General features: G+C 39.0%; 1 protein-coding gene across 6 annotated transcripts in view; it reads left to right on the top strand.

The window, feature by feature from the left end:
* LOC126474141 (axotactin) overlaps window positions 1-23,542 on the top strand; it is a 557,260-nt gene that overhangs the window by 282,021 nt on the left and 251,697 nt on the right. For all 6 annotated transcript variants that reach the window (XR_007586577.1, XR_007586576.1, XM_050101588.1 and 3 more), the window contains 3 exons: window positions 8,776-8,880; window positions 8,965-9,097; window positions 14,489-14,719. Coding sequence is in view for 4 of the 6 variants with exons in the window: in XM_050101588.1 (XP_049957545.1) it covers window positions 8,776-8,880; window positions 8,965-9,097; window positions 14,489-14,719 (469 nt within the window). In the remaining 2 variants the exon portion in view is untranslated. The remainder of the gene's footprint in view (window positions 1-8,775; window positions 8,881-8,964; window positions 9,098-14,488; window positions 14,720-23,542) is intronic.

Here is a 23,542-nt window from a genome sequence, read left to right as displayed (position 1 = left end):
ATTTCATGACATGTTACATTCTTCTGCAATCTCTCAGACAGTCAGTCTTCAACTGGTACACAGAATTTTGTTTATGTTCCTGACACAAGCGTCATCTGTAGACGTCGAATGGCATCCTGAATGAGGGTCATCTTTAACGTCTGTCCAGCCATTTCTAAACCATGTCAACCACTCATAACACCGAGTATGGCTTAAGCACTCATCACTGTAGGCTTCCTGCATAATTTGGTGTGACTCTATGAAGGTTTTCTTGAGTTTTATGCAAAATTCAATGCAGACACATTGCTCCTCTAACTCTGCCATCTTGAAATTCACAAGCTGTGCGACACTATGATCTACTCGGTGCAGCACTGAACAATAAATAATAGACATATGGCAATGAAACTTCTGGCAGTTATATATTAAACATAGGTTTGCGCAGGGATGCCACCACCATTTCACTCCAACATACCATTGGTTTGAATTTATGAAAGTTACAAAACTTTTTGAACAGACCTCGTATGTATACTCCATATTTTTGAACAAGGGTTCATCCAAAATCTAACATTTTCAGTCTTGTTTATGTGTCAGTTGATGACTCAATGCCTCAACACTCTGATGATTTATTACCTTTACTCCTTGAAGATAATATAGAATTCCTGCATGCTTTCTTCTAGATATTTTTTTGTTGTTTTACAGTTTTCATAGGTAAAAGCCAAGTCATAAGGTCACTCTAAAAGGCAAAAAATAATTACTTGACTCAATAGACAGTACATTAGCTAACAAGTGACTCTTCAACAAAACATACAAACATACATTTTTAACTGTAAAAGATTTAAAAGGAAGACATGAATAATATTAGATGCAATAGAAGGTTAGTCATGTGCATATTTGAGAAAGGATAGAAAAGAATTAGGAAAGAGACTACTCACTAATGATAAGCCAATATGGATCCTGAATGAGCAGTGTTGGTGCATGAATACTATAGCTTTTTTATTGAAACCTTCATTCAGCAAGAGCACAATGTAGAAAACAGTGATTACCAGTGTCAACTTCTTAAATGCTCATCTTCAGGTGTGGAAGTTGTTGTAAAAATCACAAATTAGAAATACTTTAGAATACAACAGTGTCAAAGAATAATTATGCATAAGCTGTTGGGAGAACATACCAGGTTACAAACATGCAGTTCCTGCATCAAGAGAATAGGTAAGACACTTCGTCATTTCTGTGTTAACATGCTGAAGGAAGTGTCCACTGGAGAACACAATAGAATAAAATTATATGGATATGATCCAAAGCCAATGGAACGAAGCTATGCGCAATAAAATCCCAGTTACAGCATACCTTACAATTGTATTTAAAAACTGGGTAAGTGAAACATACTGCATAAACATCATTGTAGCAAGCTGAATGTGACATAAGTCAAGTCATCTTGCCTGGCCACAGTGTCAGATAAAATTGACAAGGTCAAGGCAGCAAACAGACTGACTGCCATTGTGTACATGGGTTCACAGTTTAGTGGAGATACCACCAGGTGGCAGTGCAGCATAATAAAGTAGAAATATAATGTAATACAATAATTAAAATGAGGAAAACACTACACCGTAATTTAAAAAACAAATAATAAATTATTGAAGAAACTTCAGAAATTTGGCTTATTGTCACAGGAATTTGCACACACATATAAAAACTCAAAAACATTTTTTGACATGTTGCAAGTACTTTATATGTGCTCCCCTACTGATTCTGGCGATGCCAAGCTGATAATTAATCAAGTTCTTCCCATGTTCAGTGAAACATGTCCCTATCAATCAGATCAAAAACACTGTTGATGCAAGTTCATAGTCCTGGTAGGTTTGTTGGTAGAGAAGGCATAAACACTGAATCTTTAACACAACCCCACACAAAAAATCACATGGGTTTAGGATGGGAGAGAATAGAGGCTATGACATGAATAGCTGATCATCAATTCCACAATATCTGATCCGTTGGCTTCTCAATTTCCCATTTAGGAATTCACGAACATCTTGGTTGGAAGTGGGTCAAGCACTTTCCTGTTGGTACATGAAGTCCACACTGTCAGTCTCCAATTGTGGCATGAGCCAATTTTCCAGCACGTCCAGATACGCATGTCCTGTAATGGTCTTTTTGCAGAAGGAAAAGGTACCATAAACTTTAAACTGTGAGACTGCACAGAACATATTAACTTTTGGTGAACCTCAAATTTGCTGCATGATTGATGGGGTTTCTGTTCCCCAGATTCACAAGCGTGCCTGTTCACTATGCCATTCACAAAAAATGTTGCTTTGTCGATGAAGATGAGTGTCTCATAAAACCCATCCTCTTCTATAAGCTGTTGCAACTGTGTGGAAAATTCAAAGCATCTGACTTTGTCATCAAGAGTCAGGGCTTGTAACAATTGCAAGCAGTAAGGCTTCAGTTTCAGTCAGTTCCCTAAGATCTTTCAAACAGTTGGTTGTGGTATGTTCAGCTCCCTGCTTGACAGCTTCTATGGACTGTGTGTGAAACATACGCACAGGAAGTCAATCGCTCTTCACTCGCTATAGGCTGACCTGTTCATTTCCTTTTGTAGAGGCATCTTGAAGCTTAAAATGTGCATACCATTGCCAAATGGAGTTGGCAGTTGGTGGAGCTGTGTTGAACTACATTTTGAAGTTTCTTTGCTGTGTTATGGCAGACTGACGTGAAGGAGTTTTGAGCATAACATATGCTTTCTCTGCACTTCCCACCATCTAGCCTAACTGCTTATTGCTACACTCTTGTGGCAGAAATCTGAAGTGTGGCTGCAACAATACAAAACTTTTTATGTTTGTCAATAGAGTGTTGAGTTCTGTGACAAACTGTCAATGAATGTACTTGCAGTGCATTTTAAAATCACTTCAGTCACCTATAATGACCTTTTATATACAACATTTACAGAGTTTGTAGTGAGGGTATAAAAGATTATAAATAGAAGTAATAGTTAATATAGACACATGGTCTCTAGAATATATGATATGTAGACCTTTGTCCGAGTTGAAAATTTGACCAAATGCTAAACTGCAATGCAAAGTCAGTGCTATTACACATGTCAGCCATAGAACAGGGAATGGTATACGATTTGGCACCATGAGCTCAGGCTATGTTTCCAGTCACCCACAGATTTAATGAAAGCAGCACAGGGCCAACATTGATGTTAGATGCCTAGGTTCCAAACAAAATGCTTATTAGTTAATGGCATGTGAGACACGTAGACCTATGTCTATGGTATAGGCTAGGGCACATAGTAAATTGTAATATGGCATGTGTTACTATATATAAATAGCCGTGGAACGCCATCATGCTGGATGACATGGCAACATTAGATTAGTCAGTGCCTAACCTTATGCTAAATGCCTAGAGTAACAATTGTTAAGCAGTTACAAATGCTACATTTAATTACCTAATGACACGTAGTATGTATGTACCAGAGTGCAGATATCATCATAAGTATGGTGTCTAAATGTGCCTGAGGTTACTTTAATGGGTGCTTCAGCATTCAAGTTTACAGATGGCCCTCTCCATGCTATGTCAGGTAATTACAGAGCTGGTGCCAACTCTGATTTGTAGCTTAGTGATGAGTGTTTTAGTGCTACTTGTATTAAATTAGAGGATCAATTTCACTCTAATACATTTGTCTTTTAATCATAAGTGATTTTTGTAAATAATTTAGGAGTAAGTTAACACATACACACACACATACCCTTCAACACACTTATACCTGTATGTCTACATTGCACTCGTTGAATACACTGTAGGTACTGTACTTCTGCAGCTTGACTCGTGTGAGGGTTTGTGCGGGTAGTGCATCTCCAGTGATGAGAATTTCCTTGCCCAGTATGCTCAAGGTCTCACTAAGGCTTTCACCGACAAGCACTGTCCCCCAGACTTAGTCCATAGACAGATTTCCCATGTCATATCCTCTCACACCCATAATCCTCCCACCACCCTCGATAACTAGCTACAAAGGAACACTCCCCTCATCACTCAATGTCATCCTGGCTTGGACCATCTGAACAGTATCCTTCGCCAGGGGTTCGACTATTTATCTTCATACCCGGAAATGAGAAATATCTTATCCACAATCATTCCCACCTCTCCCAAAATGGTACTTCTCTGCCAACACAATATCCTGGTACATCCTTATGCCAAAACCCGCCTACAAGCCCTTGTCATGTGGGTCATACCTCTGTGGAATACTCAGATGTGAAACTGTCCGATACACCCACCCAGCACGCCTTTCTCTAGTCCCTTCTACATCTACATCTATATGCATACTTCACAAGCCACAATGTGGTGCATGGCAGAGAGTACCTTGTACCACTACTACTCATTTCCTTTCCCATTCCACTCGCATATGGAGTGAAGGAAAAATGACTGTTTATATGCTTCCATGCAAGCCCTAATTTCTCTTGTCTTACCTTATCTTCATGGTTGTTAGCCTAAATGTACATCCCAGACTCTTAAGCAGTGCTCAAGAATGGATGATGCTAGAGTTCTATAGCTTGCCTCCTTCACAGATAAATCACACTTTGCTAAAATTCGTCCAGTAAACCAAAATCAGTCATTTGCCTTCCCTATTACTGTCCATACATGCTTGTTCCATTTCACATCACTTCACAACATTATGCCTAGATATTTAATCAATGTGACGGTGTTAAAGCAGCATGCTACTAATGTAGTATTCAACCACATTGGGATTGTCTTTCCTGCTCTGCATTAACTACATTTTTCTACATTTAGAGTAGGTTGCCATTCATCACAGCAACTATAAATCTTGTCTAAGTCATCTTGTATCCTCCTGCTGTCACTCAAAAATGACACCTTCCCACAAACCACAGCATCATTAGCAAACAGCTGTAGACTTGCTGCTCACCCTGCCCATCAGATCATTTATGAATACAGAGGACAAGGACGGTCTTATCACACTTCTCTGGAGCACCCCTGTCTTTGATGAACACTCACCATTGAAGACAAAATACTAGGTCATTACTTGAGAACTCTTTGAGCCACTCACTTATATGCAACATAATCTGCATGCCGGGAACTTCGTTAATAGTCTGCAGTGTGGTATCATGTCAAATGATTTCCTGAAATCAAGTAATATGGAATATGGCTATTGCCCTTTATCCAGAATTCACAAAAAAGATTCACCCTGATCTGGTAATTTATTTTTTTTCAGCTCTTTCAGTTGTTTCTGTAACCCAGGGATATCTATTACTATGTTCTGCATAAAGGTGTCTGTGCATCAGTCAAACTATGTTAGGTTTGAATGATCCTCCTGCATGAATGATTTCTTCAATCTGAAATTTAAAACTTCAGCTTTCATTTTGCAGACCAGTTGATGAGTGACTGGATGGAAGCCCTTGACCCCCTTGGGTAATTTTACAGAGGACCAGAATTTTCTCATGTTCTTGATAACATCTTACACTAAGGTACTTTGGTGAAAGTTATTGTGTGCTTCACATGTTGATCTTTTTGCAGACGCATGAATTTAAACTATTGCCTGCTCCATTTGCACATTCTTCTTTGAACTGAGAGTGCAGCAGTCTCTGCTTCATCAGCACTTTCCAAATTTTGTTATTAAACCACAGTCGGCCTTTTTCATCCTTATCCCACTTACTCAGCACTACTTGTCAAGAGCACAATTTATAGTCACATTAAACTTTGCCCATGATTCCCCTGTGTCCATCACATTGGAACAAGTCCATTCATTGTCTTAGTGGGATTCTAAAACTGCATATTTGTTCATTTTTTCAAAAATACTCTTCTGGTTTTTTGTTGGATTTATTAACTTATGTAACCATCACAGCTATGTTGACATCCTAATCATTCCCCTGTCTCTATACTGACACTGTCAGTAAAGTCAGGCCTCTTGTAACTGAAAGCCCATCACTTGGTTATTGTGTCCCATCAAAGGCAGGGCCATCTGTGAAAGCAGTCATGTCATACACCAGTTCTGAAGTTATTTCTGCACAGCATTTTATGGAGTTACGACAACCAACCAGCTGTTCACACATAGGAATGAGTGTCAGCAAACTGTAGCCAAGAGCAGAGTTGACCACCCAGTGGTAGAACATGCTGCTGAGTACAATCAATAGCCACTTTACAAACAGTTTCATTTGGATCATTTTCCCTATCAACAGCTTCTCTGAACAACATTCCTGGAAGTTGTCTGTGCAACAGATCCATCATTCCCATAATCCTCATGGCCTAGATATTTGCAAGTCCCTGCCCCATGCCCGCATCCACCCTGCTGCAGAACTCTTAATTTCACTCATCCTGCACCCACAACCTCTTCCCAGCGATCTGCTTTTCCTGTGCTCTGTCAGCCCCCTTCCAGTCTACTCCTCCACATTATTGTCAGCGTACATTGCACATACTCACAGTTAATGATGATCCTACCACATTCTTCTCCCACACACCTCTGCCTCTATCCCCTGCATTCCTGTGCAGTGCATCTGCTACTACAGGGGATCCTAGATGTCAGCCAACTTTATCCATGCCTCCCTTCTATTCCCAGCCTCCTTTTTCATCCACTTTACTCCACTTGACACAATCCCTCACCTGTGAAGGATTCATCCAAAAGGTTGCAAAGTATTCAATTCATGTGCCTGTCAGTGAGCTTTATTCAAAACTTACTTACATTTTAACATGACTTTCCATTACCATATGTAAATCTTGATTAAGCAGATTGCATGCCTTCATTTCAAATACACTGAAGAGCCAAAGACACTGGTACACCTGCTTAATATCATGTAGCGCCCCCCTCCCCCCCTCATGAACACGCAGAAGTGCAGCAACACAATGTGGCATGGACTCACGGAGATCTCTTCTGAACAGCACATTGCAAAACATCCCAGATATGCTCAATAATGTTCATGTCTGGGGAGTTTGGTGGTCACTGAAAGTGCTTAAACTCAGAAGAGTGTCCCTGGAGCCACTCTGTAGCAGTTCTGGTCGTTTGTGGTGTTGCATTGTCCTGCTCGAATTGGCCACATCTGTTGGAATGCACAGTGGACATGAATGGATGCAGGTGATCAGACAGGGTGCTTACATGTGTGTCAGCTATCAGAATCATATCTAGATGTGTCAGGGGTCCCATATCACTCCAACTGCACACTCCCCACACCATTACAGAGCTTCCATCAACTTGAACAGTCCCATGCTGACATGCAGGGTCCATGGATTCATGAGGTTGTCTCCATACCCGTACATGTCCATCTGCTTGATACAATTTGAAACAAGACTTTCCTGACCAGGCAACATGTTTCCAGTCATCAACAGTCCAGTGTCAGTAATGATGAGCACAGGCGTGGCATAAAGGTTTGTGTCGGGCAGTCATCAAGGGTACACAAGTGGACCTTCAGCTCCAAAAGCCCATATTGATGGTGTGTCATTGAATGGTTTGCACACTGACACTTGCTGATGGCCCAGCATTGAAATCTGCATCAATTTGCAGAAGGGTTGCTTTTCTGTCACACTGAACAATTCTTCTCAATTTTCATTGGTCCCGTTCTTGCATGATCTTTTGCCGGCTGCAGCAGTATTGGAGATTTGATGTTTTACCAGATTCCTAATATTTGCGGAATATTCATGAATTGGTCATGCAGGAAAATTCCCAATTCATCACTACCTCAGAGACGCTGTGTCCATTGCTCGAGCACCAACTACAACAGCACATTTAAGCTCACTTAAATCTTGATAATCAGCCATTGCAGCAGCAGTAACCAATCTAACAACTATGACAGGCACTTGTTGTCTTATATAGGCATTGCCAACTGCAGTGTCATATTCTGTCTGTCTACATATCTCTGTATTTGAATAAGCATGCCTCTACCAGTTTCTTTGCCACTTCGGTGTATGTTATAGAACTTGATTGAAACCTATCACTATTTTGAGTGACATAATTTCTGGAGACCATGTGATAGTCGTCTTATTTCAGTACATTTTTACATCTTGCCTGTTGTAGATGCTTACATATATATGTTTTAATGTTATATTTATCCAAATGGTGTTTTAAGGGATTTTTTTCTGTTTCGTAATAACAGTTGATCTCTTGCTTTTTCCCGTGACTGTTAAAACTCATAATCCAGTAATTTACGAAATCATTCAGTAGTTTTATTTAAATATGATGTCCACCAACAGAGGCGCAAATGGCCTTAACATAAATTATATTTTCTGGAGAAATCTTTTGCTCCCTTACTGTGCTGCCATCCCTCTGTATTTACAAATTGACTTCTATTGTGTGACTTTAACACATAATATTTTTTTATTGACCCATCCTTGACTTCACACCTATACATGAGCCTTCTTCTTGTCCCTTGGCACTGAACTAGTCATTTGCACTTGCTGGTAAGAATCACATTCCTGCACAAAGTGTTTTTTTGTTGTGGAATTCAGAATGTCAATAAATTATCCTTTTTACTGGAAACTTCATCTACAGAATGAATGAAAATAAGTAATTTTCCTCTGTAGTTACAGTTTGTTTATGTTATGCTATTTGTATATGAAAATGAGTCTTTAAAATTTCATTTATTGTTGGTAAGTGAGGTTGACAGGCATGTTACAACTCTATATATTTACCTTATATTAGTAGTAATCAAACAAAATAGATAAGAAATATGTTTCTAGCCACACTGAAGAAGAATGAGCTCATAAAACACGTGAATCAACATACTTCACTAATAATATTAGAAAACAGAAGTTGCATAAATTCTGAATAAGGTAATGACATTGTTTTTTTTCTTGTATCAGCTTAAACTGGTAAATGATGATGTTCGATTTGTACTAAGGGACCTGTCCAGAAATTTTACACACCAATCAGCAGTCAAATATGTTGCCCATGTAAACTGGCATCATGTGAGTAATAATGTATTATTGCTGTATTTTAATAATTACAAAAATATTTTTGAAAAGTTTCTCACATATTTCTTTTATTTATAGGTTGATATAAATTATAAGAAAGGTTACTTAAACCTCACTGTTGATTACCTACATAACTCATATCAGCTGATAAAAAGGAGTTTTAGATTTGAGAAGAACTTAACAATAGGAACTGGAATAAAACTTAATCAGGGTAAGTAGCTCGGATCATCTTTTTCAGTAAATCTAAAATATTTTGTTCACTGAGTTTTAAATCTGTTGCTAACAGAATTGCGGGTTAACTTTAGTCATTAAATGTCTGTCAATCAAATATCTGCAAAGAAATAGATTTCCAAACAAAATCACTATTGTATAAATAGCATGACTTGAGAAGCAGTCAGGTGGGTACTTATGTTGTCTGCAAGAAAAGAAATGATGTGCTTTCATTAATATTGTCTGGAGACACTGTAAAGTAAAACCAGGCATTGACAAAAAAATTTGTTTGTTGTCGTGGCATTTTAGTTTGCAACAAAACAAAGTTACATACAGATAAACTGCTGTTCTTCTGAGGTGGACACGTGAATTAACATTTACAATTTTGGCCTGTGTATAGCAGCATCATAGAAGCTCTCTAAACTTTAAATTCCATCTAAGCAGGACTCGAAAGGTGCAGTGCTACTGACTGACTGTTGTGTCATTATCAGCTGATAGGCATCGCTGGATACAGTATGTGGTCAGCACATCACTCTCTTGGTTGTCATCAGTTTTTGTAACTGGAGCCACTACTTCTTTATCAAGTAGCCCCTCAGTTAGCTTCACAATGGCTGAGTGCACCTCACTTGCCAATAGTGCTCAGCTGACCCAGATGGTCACCCATCCAAGTGCTAGCCAAGCCTGACACCACTTAACTTTGGTGACCTGAAGGGAACCGGTGTTACCACTGTGGCAAGGCCGTTGGCCATCACAGAACTTGCTGATGGAATAACTGTATCAATAAATTGTTTTTAAATACAATATCTAATATAAAACAAAAGGAAATCCAGAATGGAATAATGACAATATTATGAAAAGGGTAGATTGGTACTCACCACATGGTGAAGATCTTGAGCTGCAAACAGGCACAACAAAAATATTGCTAAGCATGTGAATTTTTGACCGGAAGGTCTTCCTCTAAAGTAGAAAAAAAACAAACACACACTTAAAGTATAATTCACACACACATGACCACTATCTCTGGCCACCAATGCCAGCCTCAGTGGCCAGAAGCAGTGGTCATGTGTGTGTGAGTTGTGCTTGCATGAATGTGTGTGTGTTGTCAAATTTAAAAGGCCTTTTGGCCAACAGCTCCCATGTGGAGCAGTCTTTTTGTCATGTCTATCTACAGCTCACTGATTCCACTATATGGTAAGTAGCAATCTTTCTTTTTCTTAATATTGCCAGTATGTAATATGTGTTCTGTAGGAACTGTCATTTGCTATTAAGCATTAAAAAATCTGATCTGTTTCTGTCAGTGGAGCTTAACAGACAAACTGTTGGTGGTGTAACAACTAGTCATCATATGCTTGCCTGAGACCTTGCTGTGGCAGGGAGGCTTGTGCACATCAGTGATATATGTGGATGTACAATAGGTGCAACCATTTAAGAGAGCTATCTGTGGAGAGGCTGGACTAACATATGGTACCTGGAGAAGTGCAGAAGCTTTTTAAACACTTGCAAGGGCGAAAGTCTGGATGAGTGACTAATCTGAATGACATGCAACATTATTGTATGTCTTAATGATAATGACATCAACATGGGTAAAATATTCCAGATGGAAAAATTCTCAGTTCAGATCTCCAGGCTGGGATGACTCAGGATGATGTTGCCATCAGGAAAACCAAACTGGTGTTCTACAAGCTGGAGGGTTGGATGTTTGATACCTTCAGTGGGTGTGTAGCTTGGAGATTTAGAAGACAGAGATGGATAAATTGATGTTAAATATAGTGGCAGTTATGGAAATGTGATGTCAGAAAGAACAGGACTTCTGACCAGGTCAGTAAAGGTTTATAAACACAAAATTAAATATGGATAATGCAAGAATTTAATAATGAATAAGAAAAAGAGGGAAAAATAGCAGAAAATGTGGACTGGTGAAAGGAATGAAAATGGAAGTTGCCTGGTAGAATTTTCGATAAAGCATAATTTAATCAATGCTAATATTTAATTTAACAATCATGAAAGAAGACTGTATTCATGGAAGAGACCTGGAGGCAATGGAAGGATTCAAATAGTTTATATGATTGTAAGATAGAGATTTCAAAACCAGTCTTAAATTGCACTACATTTTCAGGGGCAGATGTTGGCTCTCACCCTAATGTATTACTTATTAATTTAAGATTAAAATTCAGGAAATTACAGAAAGGTAGGAAAACATGGGAATCAAATCCAGAAAAGTGAAAGAACCAAATATTGCTGAGAGTTTCAATGGAAGCATTAGATGGTTGACTGAAACACATGAAAGGAAAACAATAGAAGTCAAAAGGGTAGATTTGAAAGATGAAATAGTTAAGGAAACCAAGCATCAGGCAAAAGACAAGGCCCAATAGAAATTCTTGGATAACACATGGGGCACTGAATTTAATTCATGAAAGGGGAAAGTATAAAATTGCAGGAAATGATGATGCATGCAAAGGGCAATAAACATATCTAAAAATGAGACAGATAGAAAGTGCAAAATGGCAAAGCAATTATGGATAGAGGAGAAATGCAAAACTGTAAAATGGCCATGTCGTAACAAGAATAGACCACTACTCGCCTTGTAGTGGATATGTTGAGTCGCAGGTACGCACAACAAAAAATTGCCTCTTTGTTGGATCTATCTGTGACTCAGCATTTCCCCATACGGTGAGTAGTAACTTATCTTTTTGACAATATAAAGTAATTGGATAGATAAAAACCTACTCAGCAAGCAGTGGCAGGAGAACACATATATAACAATAGGTTTTAGGTATACAAGCTTTCAGAGCCAGTGGTTCCCTCTTCTGGCAGAAGGGTTGAAGGGAAAGGACAAGAATCAGTCTTTCCTTTCCATCCCAACAAGTAAGGTTCCCCTGACCCAGAGTTCTGGGTGACTTTTTCAAACTCTACCCCTTTTCCTAAACCTCTCCAGTCCTTTTCCTTCACCTCTCTTCCCTTCCCTTCAACCATTCTGCTGGATGAAGGAGCCACTGGCTCCAAAAGCTTGCATATCTAAAACCTTTTTTTATGTGTGTGTTCTCCTGCTGCTGCTTCATGAATAGATTTTTTATCTATCCAATTACTTTAGAATCTATCCTTTTATAATACTGTCATTAATTCATCCTGGATTTTCCAAAGCTGTAAAATCATGCTTGTCTGTGGCTAAGATAAATGTCACTTATGAAAAAATTAAAGAGACATTTGAAGGAAAGAGAAGCACTTGTATAATTATTAAGAACTCAGATGGTAAGCCAGTACTAAGCCAAGAATGAAAGGCTGAAAGATAGAACAACATGTACAGGGCAAATGAACTACTGGACAGGGAAAATGAACTAGAAGCCTATGTTACAGAAAGTGAAGAGGAAGTAGAAGAATATGAGAGGGCGGGTATGATACTGCAAGAAGAATTTGACAGTGTTCTGGAAAACCTAAGTTGGGAGAATAAGCCATGACAAAACTATTCCACCTGGTATGCAAGATGTATGAGACAGCAAAGTACCTTCAGACTTCAAGAAGGAGATGACTTCCTATTCCAAGGAAGGCAGGTGCTGGTACATGTTAGTATTACTGAAGATTAGTTTGGGTTTCAAAAAAATATAGGAACAAACAAGGGACCCTATGATTTACCTTAGAAGACAGCCTGAAGAAAGGCAAACTTACTTTTAAAGCATTTGTAGATCTGACATTGTTGATTGGAGTACTTTCTTTAAAATTTTGAAGATAGTGAGATAAAATACAGTGAAGAAAGGGCCATTTACAACTTGAAACAAAACTGCAGTTATAAGAATCATAGGACATCTAAGGGAAGCAATAACTGAGAAGACTAGGTTGTAACCTATCCTCTCTATCTTTCAAATGGAAAGCCAGTTAAATTTAAGCAGAAGAAATTAAAACTCTTGAGATTTGCAGATGATACTGTAATTCTATCAAAGGCTAAAAAGAAATTTGAAGAGTTGATTAAGGTGGTCAGTCTCTTGAAAAGTGGTTATTTGATGTATATTAATAAAAGTTAAACAAGTGTAATTGTATAAGGTTGAGTTAAATTGGTTGACATTGAGGGAATTAAATTAGGAAGTGAGACTCTAAAAGTAGTAGACGCATTTCATTTTTTGGACAGGAAAATGAGTCGGAATGGCTGTAGTAAAGAGGATATTATATGCAAACTGGTGATATATGTCTGTATGTGTAATAAACATTTTGAATAACTAATGGGGAGGTACTGAATAAAACTGCAGATAAAAGAAGTTTATGGCAGAAACTGACTAAAAGAAGGAATTGATTGGTAGGACACATTGAGGCATCAAAGAATCACCAATTTTGTAATGGAATGAAGTATAATTGATGAAAATTATAGATGAAGACAAAGGCCTGACTACAGTAAGCAGTTTCAAAATGGTATAGGTAGCAGGTCTTATGCAGAGGTGAAGAGTCTCGCACGGGATACATTAACTTGCACAGTGGCACCAAATCAGTCTTCAGGCTCAATAACACAAAAACAGTGTTCACCACATTGCAAATAGATACTAGTGGATCTAGTTAAAAATATTTTGCTGATACTCTACTAACTAGCAAACAGTAAATAGTGGTGACATGTCAATATGTACCAGTAACATTATGAGATCCTTAAAGAAAAGTAGTATGACAATTTTTTCATAGAAAAAGTGTGCACGACACTTTTACCTTTTAGCTCCCCGAGGTATACTGTACAGTGTGAGAGATCTCTAAACAGCATGCACACATTATACTAGATTTCCATTCCATTGAAATAAAATGTTGTCTTTTATAAGAAATAGTGTGTCTCTGGTAAACATGGTTGTTCTTAATGGATAATATCATTTAAATTTGAAGTAATACCAAAGCAAAGTGTTATTTGGGCAGCGATGTCTGAACTGTGGACCAATGTACAAAACTTTTTGAAATGTTTAAAACATTTGGGATTCTAGAAGAGGTTTTATTTGGACTTCTTACAAAAGTCTATCTCAATACATTACCTATATTATGAGAATCATATATCTTGTAAGACAATGTCAAGTAAAGAAAAGAAAGCAGTGTTAGTTATTCTTATTTGCTACCATATCCTTAATATTTTTCACATACAAGCAGCCCTTGTAGAGTGACAGAAGCCACTGCATTTCAGTGATGGTGAAATATTAACTAAATGTGTTTAGGAGAATTACTTCTGTGGCCAAGATACATGATTGAATATACTTTTGATGTTGCAAAATGTAAATGAAATACCAGTACTTTCTTTTGAATTACATGTATATATGGACAAATAGTTGGTGAAGTACATTATGCTCATGTAAATAATAACATGCTGCACAATAAAGTGTGTATATGTATATTCTATTATTCATCCAATTGTAATGCACTATCTATCTTCCACCAGGCTTGGTTGGATGTGTGCGACTTATGATGGTGAATGGGGAATCAATTGAACCACGCTATGTTGTCCGCTCAAAACATGCAGTGGGAGATGTTTCTATAGATAATTGTCAATTAGTTGATCCATGCAAGAGACCAAATGCTTGTGAACATGGAGGACGATGCTCTGTTAAAGATGATCACATTCTGTGTGACTGCAGTGATACAGGATACATTGGGAAAAACTGTCATTTTGGTAAAAAATTGATGGATACTTCTGTATTTCCTAGAATTATGTTGACACAATCATCTTAAAATTTCTGTAGATTATTATTTTATTATCTTTCAGATTTATGTAGTATTTTTTAATTACATGTAACATTGCAAACTAATATACATATGTGGAGATGATAATAGCCGGCCGGAGTGGCCGTGCGGTTCTAGGCGCTACAGTCTGGAACCAAGCGACCGCTACAGTCCTTATGTTAGTTAGGTTTAATTAGTTCTATGTTCTAGGCGACTGATGACCTCAGAAGTTAAGTTGCATAGTGCTCAGAGCCATTTGAACCAATTTTTTTTTATGATAATAATGAGCCATTTTAAGAATAGAAAAGACCTATATTTCTGTTGAGTGATTATTGCTATTATATTCAGAAGTGTATGATGACATACAGTGGCAGAAAAATGAATAGCAGTTGACTGAGGAAAACTTTGCTTTAATTGATTTTCAGACTGGCAGAGAAAGTAATGTACACCATTTACACACTCATATGTGGCAAAATCTGTACACCTTCTGTAGTGGAAACACTTTTCCCACCAATCCTTCCAACCAAATCCCACCACTGAACCTTGCTTCTAGCAGTTCATTCCCCATCCAGCCTTGCCCATCTGCCACTACCACTCAATCAACTCCGTGTGTTACCTTCCAGGAATTCCTTACCTCCAACTTGGCCTCATCCTCCTTTCCCAGGTCCCTTCCCAGAACTATAAATCTTGCAGTGGAGGAAAGGACAGCCATCAAGAGCCCTCCTACAGATAAAACTTCCATAATTGTCATGATGAATGACAGTGATTATCTGGCATAAGACATCTGTCAGCAGTCTGACTCCTCCACCTACAAAGACTATCACAGTGATTTCATCCAGATGTCGAGCATTCCTTGCTATCCCTACTCAAATCCTTAATCCCACCCCAAATCTCTTCTCTGAGTTCATGTCCCTTCTCATCTCGATAACCTTCTGCAAACCCACCTTGTAAATCCTTCCCAAAATCCATAAGCCTAACTATCTTGAACACTCCATTGTAGCTGGTTGCTATGCTTACACCAAAAGAATTTCAGCTCTTATCAGTCAACACCTCTAACCAATAGCATACAGTGTATCCTCCCATTTTAAAGACACAAACTGCCTCCTTCACTGAATATGAAGCATCCTGACCGCATGATCTGCTTGTCACTGTTTACTCCACCTCCCCATATACCAGCATCCCCCATTCCCATGATCCTGCCACTAGTGAAGACATCCTCTCCTTCTGTTCAAACCACTGCCTCATTCTGTAAGCATATAGTTAGCTACATCCTCACAGATAACTACTCCTCCATTGAGGGGAAGATACACATATATACAAAAAATCTACAGCATGGCAATGGGCATCTGTATAGCATCTTATGCCAACCTGTTTGTGGGCTGGCTAGAGGAAACCTACCTAACCACCTAAAACCCCAGACTCCTTGTCTGGTTCAGATCCACTGATGATATCTTCATGATCTGGAGTGAGAGCCAAGATACTCTATTCTCATTCCTCTACAGCCTCAACACCTTCTTTCTCATCCTTTTCACCTGGACCTCCTCAGCCCAGTGTGCCACATTCTTGGAAGGTGATCCCCACATCTCGGATGGCTCCATCCATGCTTTTGTCCTTATGAAGCCCATTAACAGTAACTAGTACCTGCATTTTAGTAGCTTTCATCCTTTTCGCGCAAAAAAATCACTCCCACATAGTCTGGACACTTGTAGACCTACATTTGCAATACTGAGAAATCTCTTGCTCAATATGCTGAAGATCTTACTAAGGCCTTTACAGACATGCACAATTTCCCAAACTTAATGTATAGACAGTTTTCCTAAGCCACCCTCCCCAAGAACTAACACCTACGTCATCAGCCAATATCTTTCTTGAGTCACATAACTGAATCACAGCCTTTGTCAAGGAATAGACTGTTTGTCATCATGCCTGAAAATAAGGATTACCTTATCCATAATCCTTCCACCAAAATCCTACTGCCCACCCTAATATCCTACTCCATCCTTATGCTCCACCCACACACAACTCCTTGCCATGTTGGTCATACTCTTGTGAAAGACCCAGGTGCAAGACCTGTCATACTTCCACCCAGCACATCCTACCCCAGTTCACTCACAGGCTTATCCTATCCTGTCAGAGGCAGTACCACTTTTGAAACCACTCATGTAATATATCAGCTCTGCTGCAATTTTTGCACAGCTTCTTCATGGGAATGATCACCATCCAGCTATCCATCTGACTGAATGGCAATCATAAAAACCATGAGCAAGACCACAGTTGACCATTCATTGGTGAAACGTGCTGCTGGGCATAGTGTGCTTGATTTCAGTGGCTTCTCAGATCCTTTGCTGTCTTGATCGAAAATCCCCGACACCAGTAGATGGGAGTTGTCCTTGCATCACATCCTTCAATCCCAAAATCCTCCTGGCCACAGTCTCTGATAGCCCCCTGCCACACACCACACCCACCCCTGCCCCAACACCATAACTTTACCTACCCAGCACCCACACCCTCTTCCCTGCAGTCTCTCCTTCATCTGCTCCGTCTCCACCTCAGTCCTCCTCATCATCATGTACCATACATGTTCAGTAGTGCTGGTGCCTGTGCCACATTCCTATCCCATCCGTCCCTCCCACATTCCTATATCAGGCACCTGGTGCCTCTCTCTCCTAGTCATCAGCCACTCTTCTCCAACTCTCTTTCCCATTCCCCATTTCCTTTCTCCCATCGCCCATTCCATCCGACACACTCGCTCACCTCAAATGCGCTGCAGTGCCTTCACTAAGTAGTCAGTGGGCATAATGTAGTCATAAAAGTTTTGTGTGTTTGTGTGTGTGTGTGTGTGTGTGGGTGTGTGTGTGTGAGAGAGAGAGAGAGAGCTGAATTTGAGTGTGTATATGTTGTCTGTAGTTCAAAAAGATATTCAGCTGAAAGCTATCAAAGTTATTAGTCTTGCTTATGTGCCTTTCAATGAGTTGATGTCTCTGATATTCAGTAAGTTGCTATCTTTTTTCCTTAAAGCATTTTCTTTTCGGCCAACACTTCTCATTACCACAAGAAAGAACTGAATGCTGTAGGCTTGTGATAGACAATAATCACAACATATACCATTCCGATCCATATACAGGGTGTGTCATAAAAATGTATACACACTTTGAAGCGTCATAGAAAATTTATTTCCCATTCTAAAATGTTAAATTTCCGGAAATGGAAAGCTTAAAGTCCAATTGGAAAAATAAATGTAAATTGCAAATTTGATTAATGTTCAAACTGGTGGCCTTCAGCATCAATACATTTCTGAGTACGAGTCACCACTGATTCCGGACATCGTGCCAAAGTGTCCAATGATTTCTGCACACACCGCCTGAATCTCATTCCGAAATGTGTCCAGGTTACGTGGTTTAGGTTTGTACACCTCATCTTTTACTGTGCCTCATAAGAAGAAATCCAGTGGCGTGAGGTCTGGAGAGCATGCAGGAAACTCAATTGGTCCCCTGTATCCTATCCACTGGCCTGGCACATTGTGATCCAGGTATGCTCGTACGTTCCTATGATAGTGTGGCGGGGCGTCATCTTGTTGGAAATAAAACTCATCATTACCGTATAATGCACAAATGGCAGCGAATATGGAGTCAGCAAGCATTGTTAGGTACGTTTCTCCAATAACAGTACCGTCAAAGCGGAAAGGCCCAATGAGTCCCCTTGCAGACAAACCACACCACACATTTACGCCAGGCAAATTCACAGTCTTTCCAACGGTAATGTGAGGATTATCTTCAGCCCAGTACACACAATTGTGCGTATTGACAGTTCCATTGAGTTTTAATTGGGCTTCATCCGACCAAATTATGCTACCCATAAAACTCAGTTCACATCTCACCATCTCCTGGACCCATTCATAAAATCCTAACCTTCAATCTGGATCGTCATCACTTAGCTGTTGCACCAGCCTTAGAATGTACACACAAAGCTTGCCTTTCCTCAGAATGCATAGCACACTACTAGCACTTACATTACTCTCACGTGCTGCTTGCCTTGAAGATATTTGAGGTGAATGCTGAAACAGTTCCAAGACCGCAGTTGTGGAATCATCACTTGTACGAGGTCGCCCTGATCGACCTTTATGCACATCACACATTGTTCCATTAATTTTGAATTTGTCTCGTAGACATGTAATTGTTAACCTTGAAGGTGGTTCTATACCATATTAACTTCTCCACTGTCTTCGAACCGCAGCTACATTCTCAAACTTCCAGTACCACTTAATTATCTGCTTCTGTGCTTCAAAGCTCAAATGCACATCCGCCTTGTTGCAGTTACTTCCTTGCCACTGCAACCACCTGTTGAAGAAACATAACATTACTTTTGTTGATAATTCTTCTGGGTTATGTGGCCGTGGTCCATGGAATTCTTCTATTCCTAACGTTTTGTCCAATACTACGTTGGACATCCTCAGAGGTATGGCTGGTCCTCCTGAGTCCTGCGGACTGACGAGTCGGGCGTCGGAGAGCGGCCTAAATACTAAGGAAAGTGGGCATGGTCTAGCTTGCACATAGTAGCAGAGAGAAAACTAGTCAAAGATAAAATGTAACTATCGACAATAGTCCGTCATAGATAAAAAATACTTATCAATTCTGTAACGCCACTGTCCATATCTCGCTTAATTTCAAGGCCTCTTCTTTTCTATTAAAATTATCTTCATGTTTATAAATTTCAATAGCCTCCCTATACAGTCGTGGATAATAGTTCGTGGTAGCACTTAAAACTGTAGTTTCAGAAAACTTAACTACATGCTCACCTGACTGAAGTGCATGTTCTGCAGCGGCCGATTTATCTGTTTTTCCCAGTCAGCAAAGACTCCTTTACCCTCATATTCACACTTCTTTTTGTAGTACCAATGTAGACCTTGCCACAAGTACACAGAATTTTATACACACCGCTAGATGATAATGGTGGCCTTCTATCTTTAACAGAATGAAGTACTTGTCCTATTTTTCTGGTAGGTTTGAATACCGGTTTCACTTTATGTTTCAACAAAATTTTGCCGATTCGATCTGTAACCTTACTAATGAAAGGTAAAGACACCGTGTTCTTCCATTGCTGTGTACCATTCTTGTCCTTTGGCCTGCTGTAATTAGGTCTTAAAACTATTAATTTCTTTGTTTGAGTACCCATTCTTTTCGAAGGCCTGTTTCAGATGATTCAGTTCCGTAAAAGATGTTCCGAAGTACAAATCCGTTTTGCCCTGTCCACAAAACTTTTGATTACACCTCTTTTTTGTTGTGGGTGATGATTGGAGTTCTGACATTCTGGTCAGTTTTGATATTGTATCTCTGTTTACTATGATTCCAGTCAATGAAGTTATGGTTTACATAACAGAAGTTTTCCCTGAAGATTTGACCGCTCTGTTTAGACACTGTCTCACATATAGCCAGTTTCAGTGGGATGGGGAGTTTTATGAGCAAGTGGATGGTGTTGCCATGGGTAACCCGTTGAGCCCTGCAATTGCCAATTTTTACATGGAGAAATTTGAACAATTAGCGTTGAATAAAGCAAATAAGAAACCATGTTGTTGGTATCGTTATGTAGATGACACATTCATGGTTTGGACACATGGTAAAAAAGCCTTAGACAAATTTTTTTATTATCTTAATAGCATAAACCCTAAAATTCAGTTTACCATTGAAGTGGAAAAAGACCAGGCTATTTCGTTTCTCGATGTGTTAGTCATGAGACAAACCGATGGCAGTCTAAGACATAAAGTGTTTCGGAAGGGCACACATACTGATAGATACTTACATAAGAACTCCAATCATCACCCACAACAAAAAAGAGGTGTAATCAAAAGTTTAGTGGACAGGGCAAAATGGATTTGTACTCCGGAACATCTGGATATGTAACTGAATCATCTGAAACAGGCCTTCGGAAAGAATGGGTACTCAAACAAAGAAATTAATAGAGTTTCAAGACCTAATTACAGCAGGCCAAAGGACAAGGATGGTACACAGCAATGGAAGAACACGGTGTCTTTACCTTTCATTAGTAAGGTTACAGATCGAATCGGCAAAATTTTGTTGAAACATAAAGTGAAACCGGTATTCAAACCTACCAGAAAAATAGGACAAGTACTTCATTCTGTTAAAGATAGAAGGCCACCATTATCATCTAGCGGTGTGTATAAAATTCTGTGTACTTGTGGCAAGGTCTACATTGGTACTACAAAAAGAAGTGTGAATATGAGGGTAAAGGAGTCTTTGCTGACTGGGAAAAACAGATAAATCGGCCGCTGCAGAACATGCACTTCAGTCAGGTGAGCATGTAGTTAAGTTTTCTGAAACTACAGTTTTAAGTGCTACCATGAACTATTATCCACAACTGTATAGGGAGGCTATTGAAATTTATAAACATGAAGATAATTTTAATAGAAAAGAAGAGGCCTTGAAATTAAGCGAGATATGGACAGTAACATTACAGAATCGATAAGTGTTTTTTATCTATGATGGACTATTATCAATAGTTACATTTTATCTGTGACTAGTTTTCTCTCTGCTACTACGTGCAAGCTAGACCATGCCCACTTTCCTCGGCATTTAGGCCGCTCTCTAATGCAGCACTCATCAGTCGGCAGGACTCAGGAGGACCAGCCATACCTCTGAGGATGCCCAACGTAGTATTGGATGAAATGTTAGGAATAGAAGAATTCCATGGACCACGGCCACATAACCCAGAAGAATTATCAACAACAGTACCATCCAGTCGTGAAAGCCTTCATTGTATGATAACATTACTATCTCACAGATATTTAACCTTGTAGAACGGGAAATAAATTGTCTATGACAGTTCAAAGTGTGTGTACATTTTTTTGATGCACCCTGTAGAAGTCAGTATTTTGTAAAGATCTCCACCCATTGTTATTTTAAATGTAGCAACATACAACTACAATGACAAAGAGTTCTTAGCCTACATCTTCTGAAAATACTAGAGCTGCAGGGCCAGTGAGATTGTTGCGGCACCTGCACTAAAATGATCTCAAAAGTAGCTGACTGACAAATGTTACCTGCGTGTTATGGAGTGTACATGAATCACCTCCTCACCAAACAATGCAAAACCCATCAGAACAGATAAAAATTGATTCTGTTTCCTTCCCAAGTGAACAGTGAGTGAGGGAGAAAGTCGTATCTGTGACACCACAAATAACTCAAATGTTACAAACAATTTATGGTCAGGCAGTATGTTATTTGAATTAGGTGCAAAGAACAAGCTATTTATTCTTTGTTGAACAATGAAATTTCACAGTATTGTGCCTTTTTCTGGAAATTTTACACCATGACTTACTTAATTCAATAACAGTTGTGCATCATTATGAGTCAATTCAGTTTGAATAATTAGCATTATTTGCATTTCATGCTGTGTTTTGTCCTTTCCAAATGAACACGTCTAACCATGATATTTCTTTGTGACGTAGTTATGATTTTTGTCACTGACAAAGTACTGGTACCTTAAAGTGTTTAAGTTGTAGTATGAGAAGGTAAATCATCGTAATAGCTGAACTGTGCCTGTAACGTTACTCTCCAAATCAATATTAATGTGACAGGACCAGTAACTTCAATTTTAAATAAGTTTCAAAATGTTCATTCTTTCATGCAATATTATGAAGGTAAAATAAGAGCAAATAAATTTCAGAGTGAGGGATATGATTCCTGTCTCAGTCTTTTTTTTCTTTTTTTTTTTTTTTTTTTTTTTTTTTTTTTTTTTTTTTTTTTTTTTTTTCAAGGAATTCTGTGAGGAAAATCTTGGTCTATCTATCACTCACTTGATACATGTGCTACACATCTCTGTTTCATTTTCATTGCAGTCATAGTTCTGTCTTTCAGTCGAGCCTACATCTACATACATGCCTCACAAGCCACCACACAAAGCATTGCAGAGAGTATGCTGTAGCACTATTAGTTGTTTCCTTGCCTGTTCCACTCGCAGACAGAGTGAGGGAAAAGTGATGTCTAAATGCCTCCACATGTGCCATAATTTCTCATATCTTATCTTCTGGTCCTTATGGATAATGTATGTTAGTGCCAGTAGGATCATTCTTCAGTCAGCTTCAAATGCTGGTTCTTAAATTTTCATAGTAGTGTTCCTTGAGAAGAATGTCGTCTTCCCTGCAGTGATTCCCATTTGAGTTCCCGAAGCATCTCCATAACACTTCCATGTTGCTTGAACCTACCAGTAACAAACCTAGCAGCCCACCTCTGAATTGCTATGATGTCTTCCGTTAAAGTGACCAGATGTGTACTCCAAATACTCAAGCAATACTCATGAATAGGTCGCAGTAGTGTCCTATATGTGGCCTCATTTACAGATGACCTATGCTTTCTTAAAATTTCCCAATAAGCTGAAGCCGACCATTTACCTTCCTTACCACAATCCTCAAATGCTTCTTCTCACTTTTACAGTGTTATGCCCAGATATTAAAATGACATGACTGTGTCAACCAGGACACAACTAATGCTGTATTTGAACATTATGTGTTTGTTTTACACATTAACTTGCATTTTTCTACATTTGGAGTCAGCTGCCATCCCTCACACCAACTAGAAATTCTGTCTAAGTCATCTTGTATCATCCTACAGTCACTCATCTTCAGCACCTTCCTGTGCACCACAGCATCATCAGCAAACAACTGCAGATTGCTGCCCACCCTGTCTGCCAGATCATTTGTGTACATAAGAAATAATAGCAGGCCTGGGGCAGTCCTGATGATACCCTTGTCTCTGATGAA

This window comes from Schistocerca serialis, chromosome 4 (assembly GCF_023864345.2).
Source record: "Schistocerca serialis cubense isolate TAMUIC-IGC-003099 chromosome 4, iqSchSeri2.2, whole genome shotgun sequence".
NCBI lineage: Eukaryota > Metazoa > Arthropoda > Insecta > Orthoptera > Acrididae > Schistocerca > Schistocerca serialis.
Note: the sequence above shows the minus strand (reverse complement) of the source record. Positions and strands in the feature narration are given on the sequence as shown.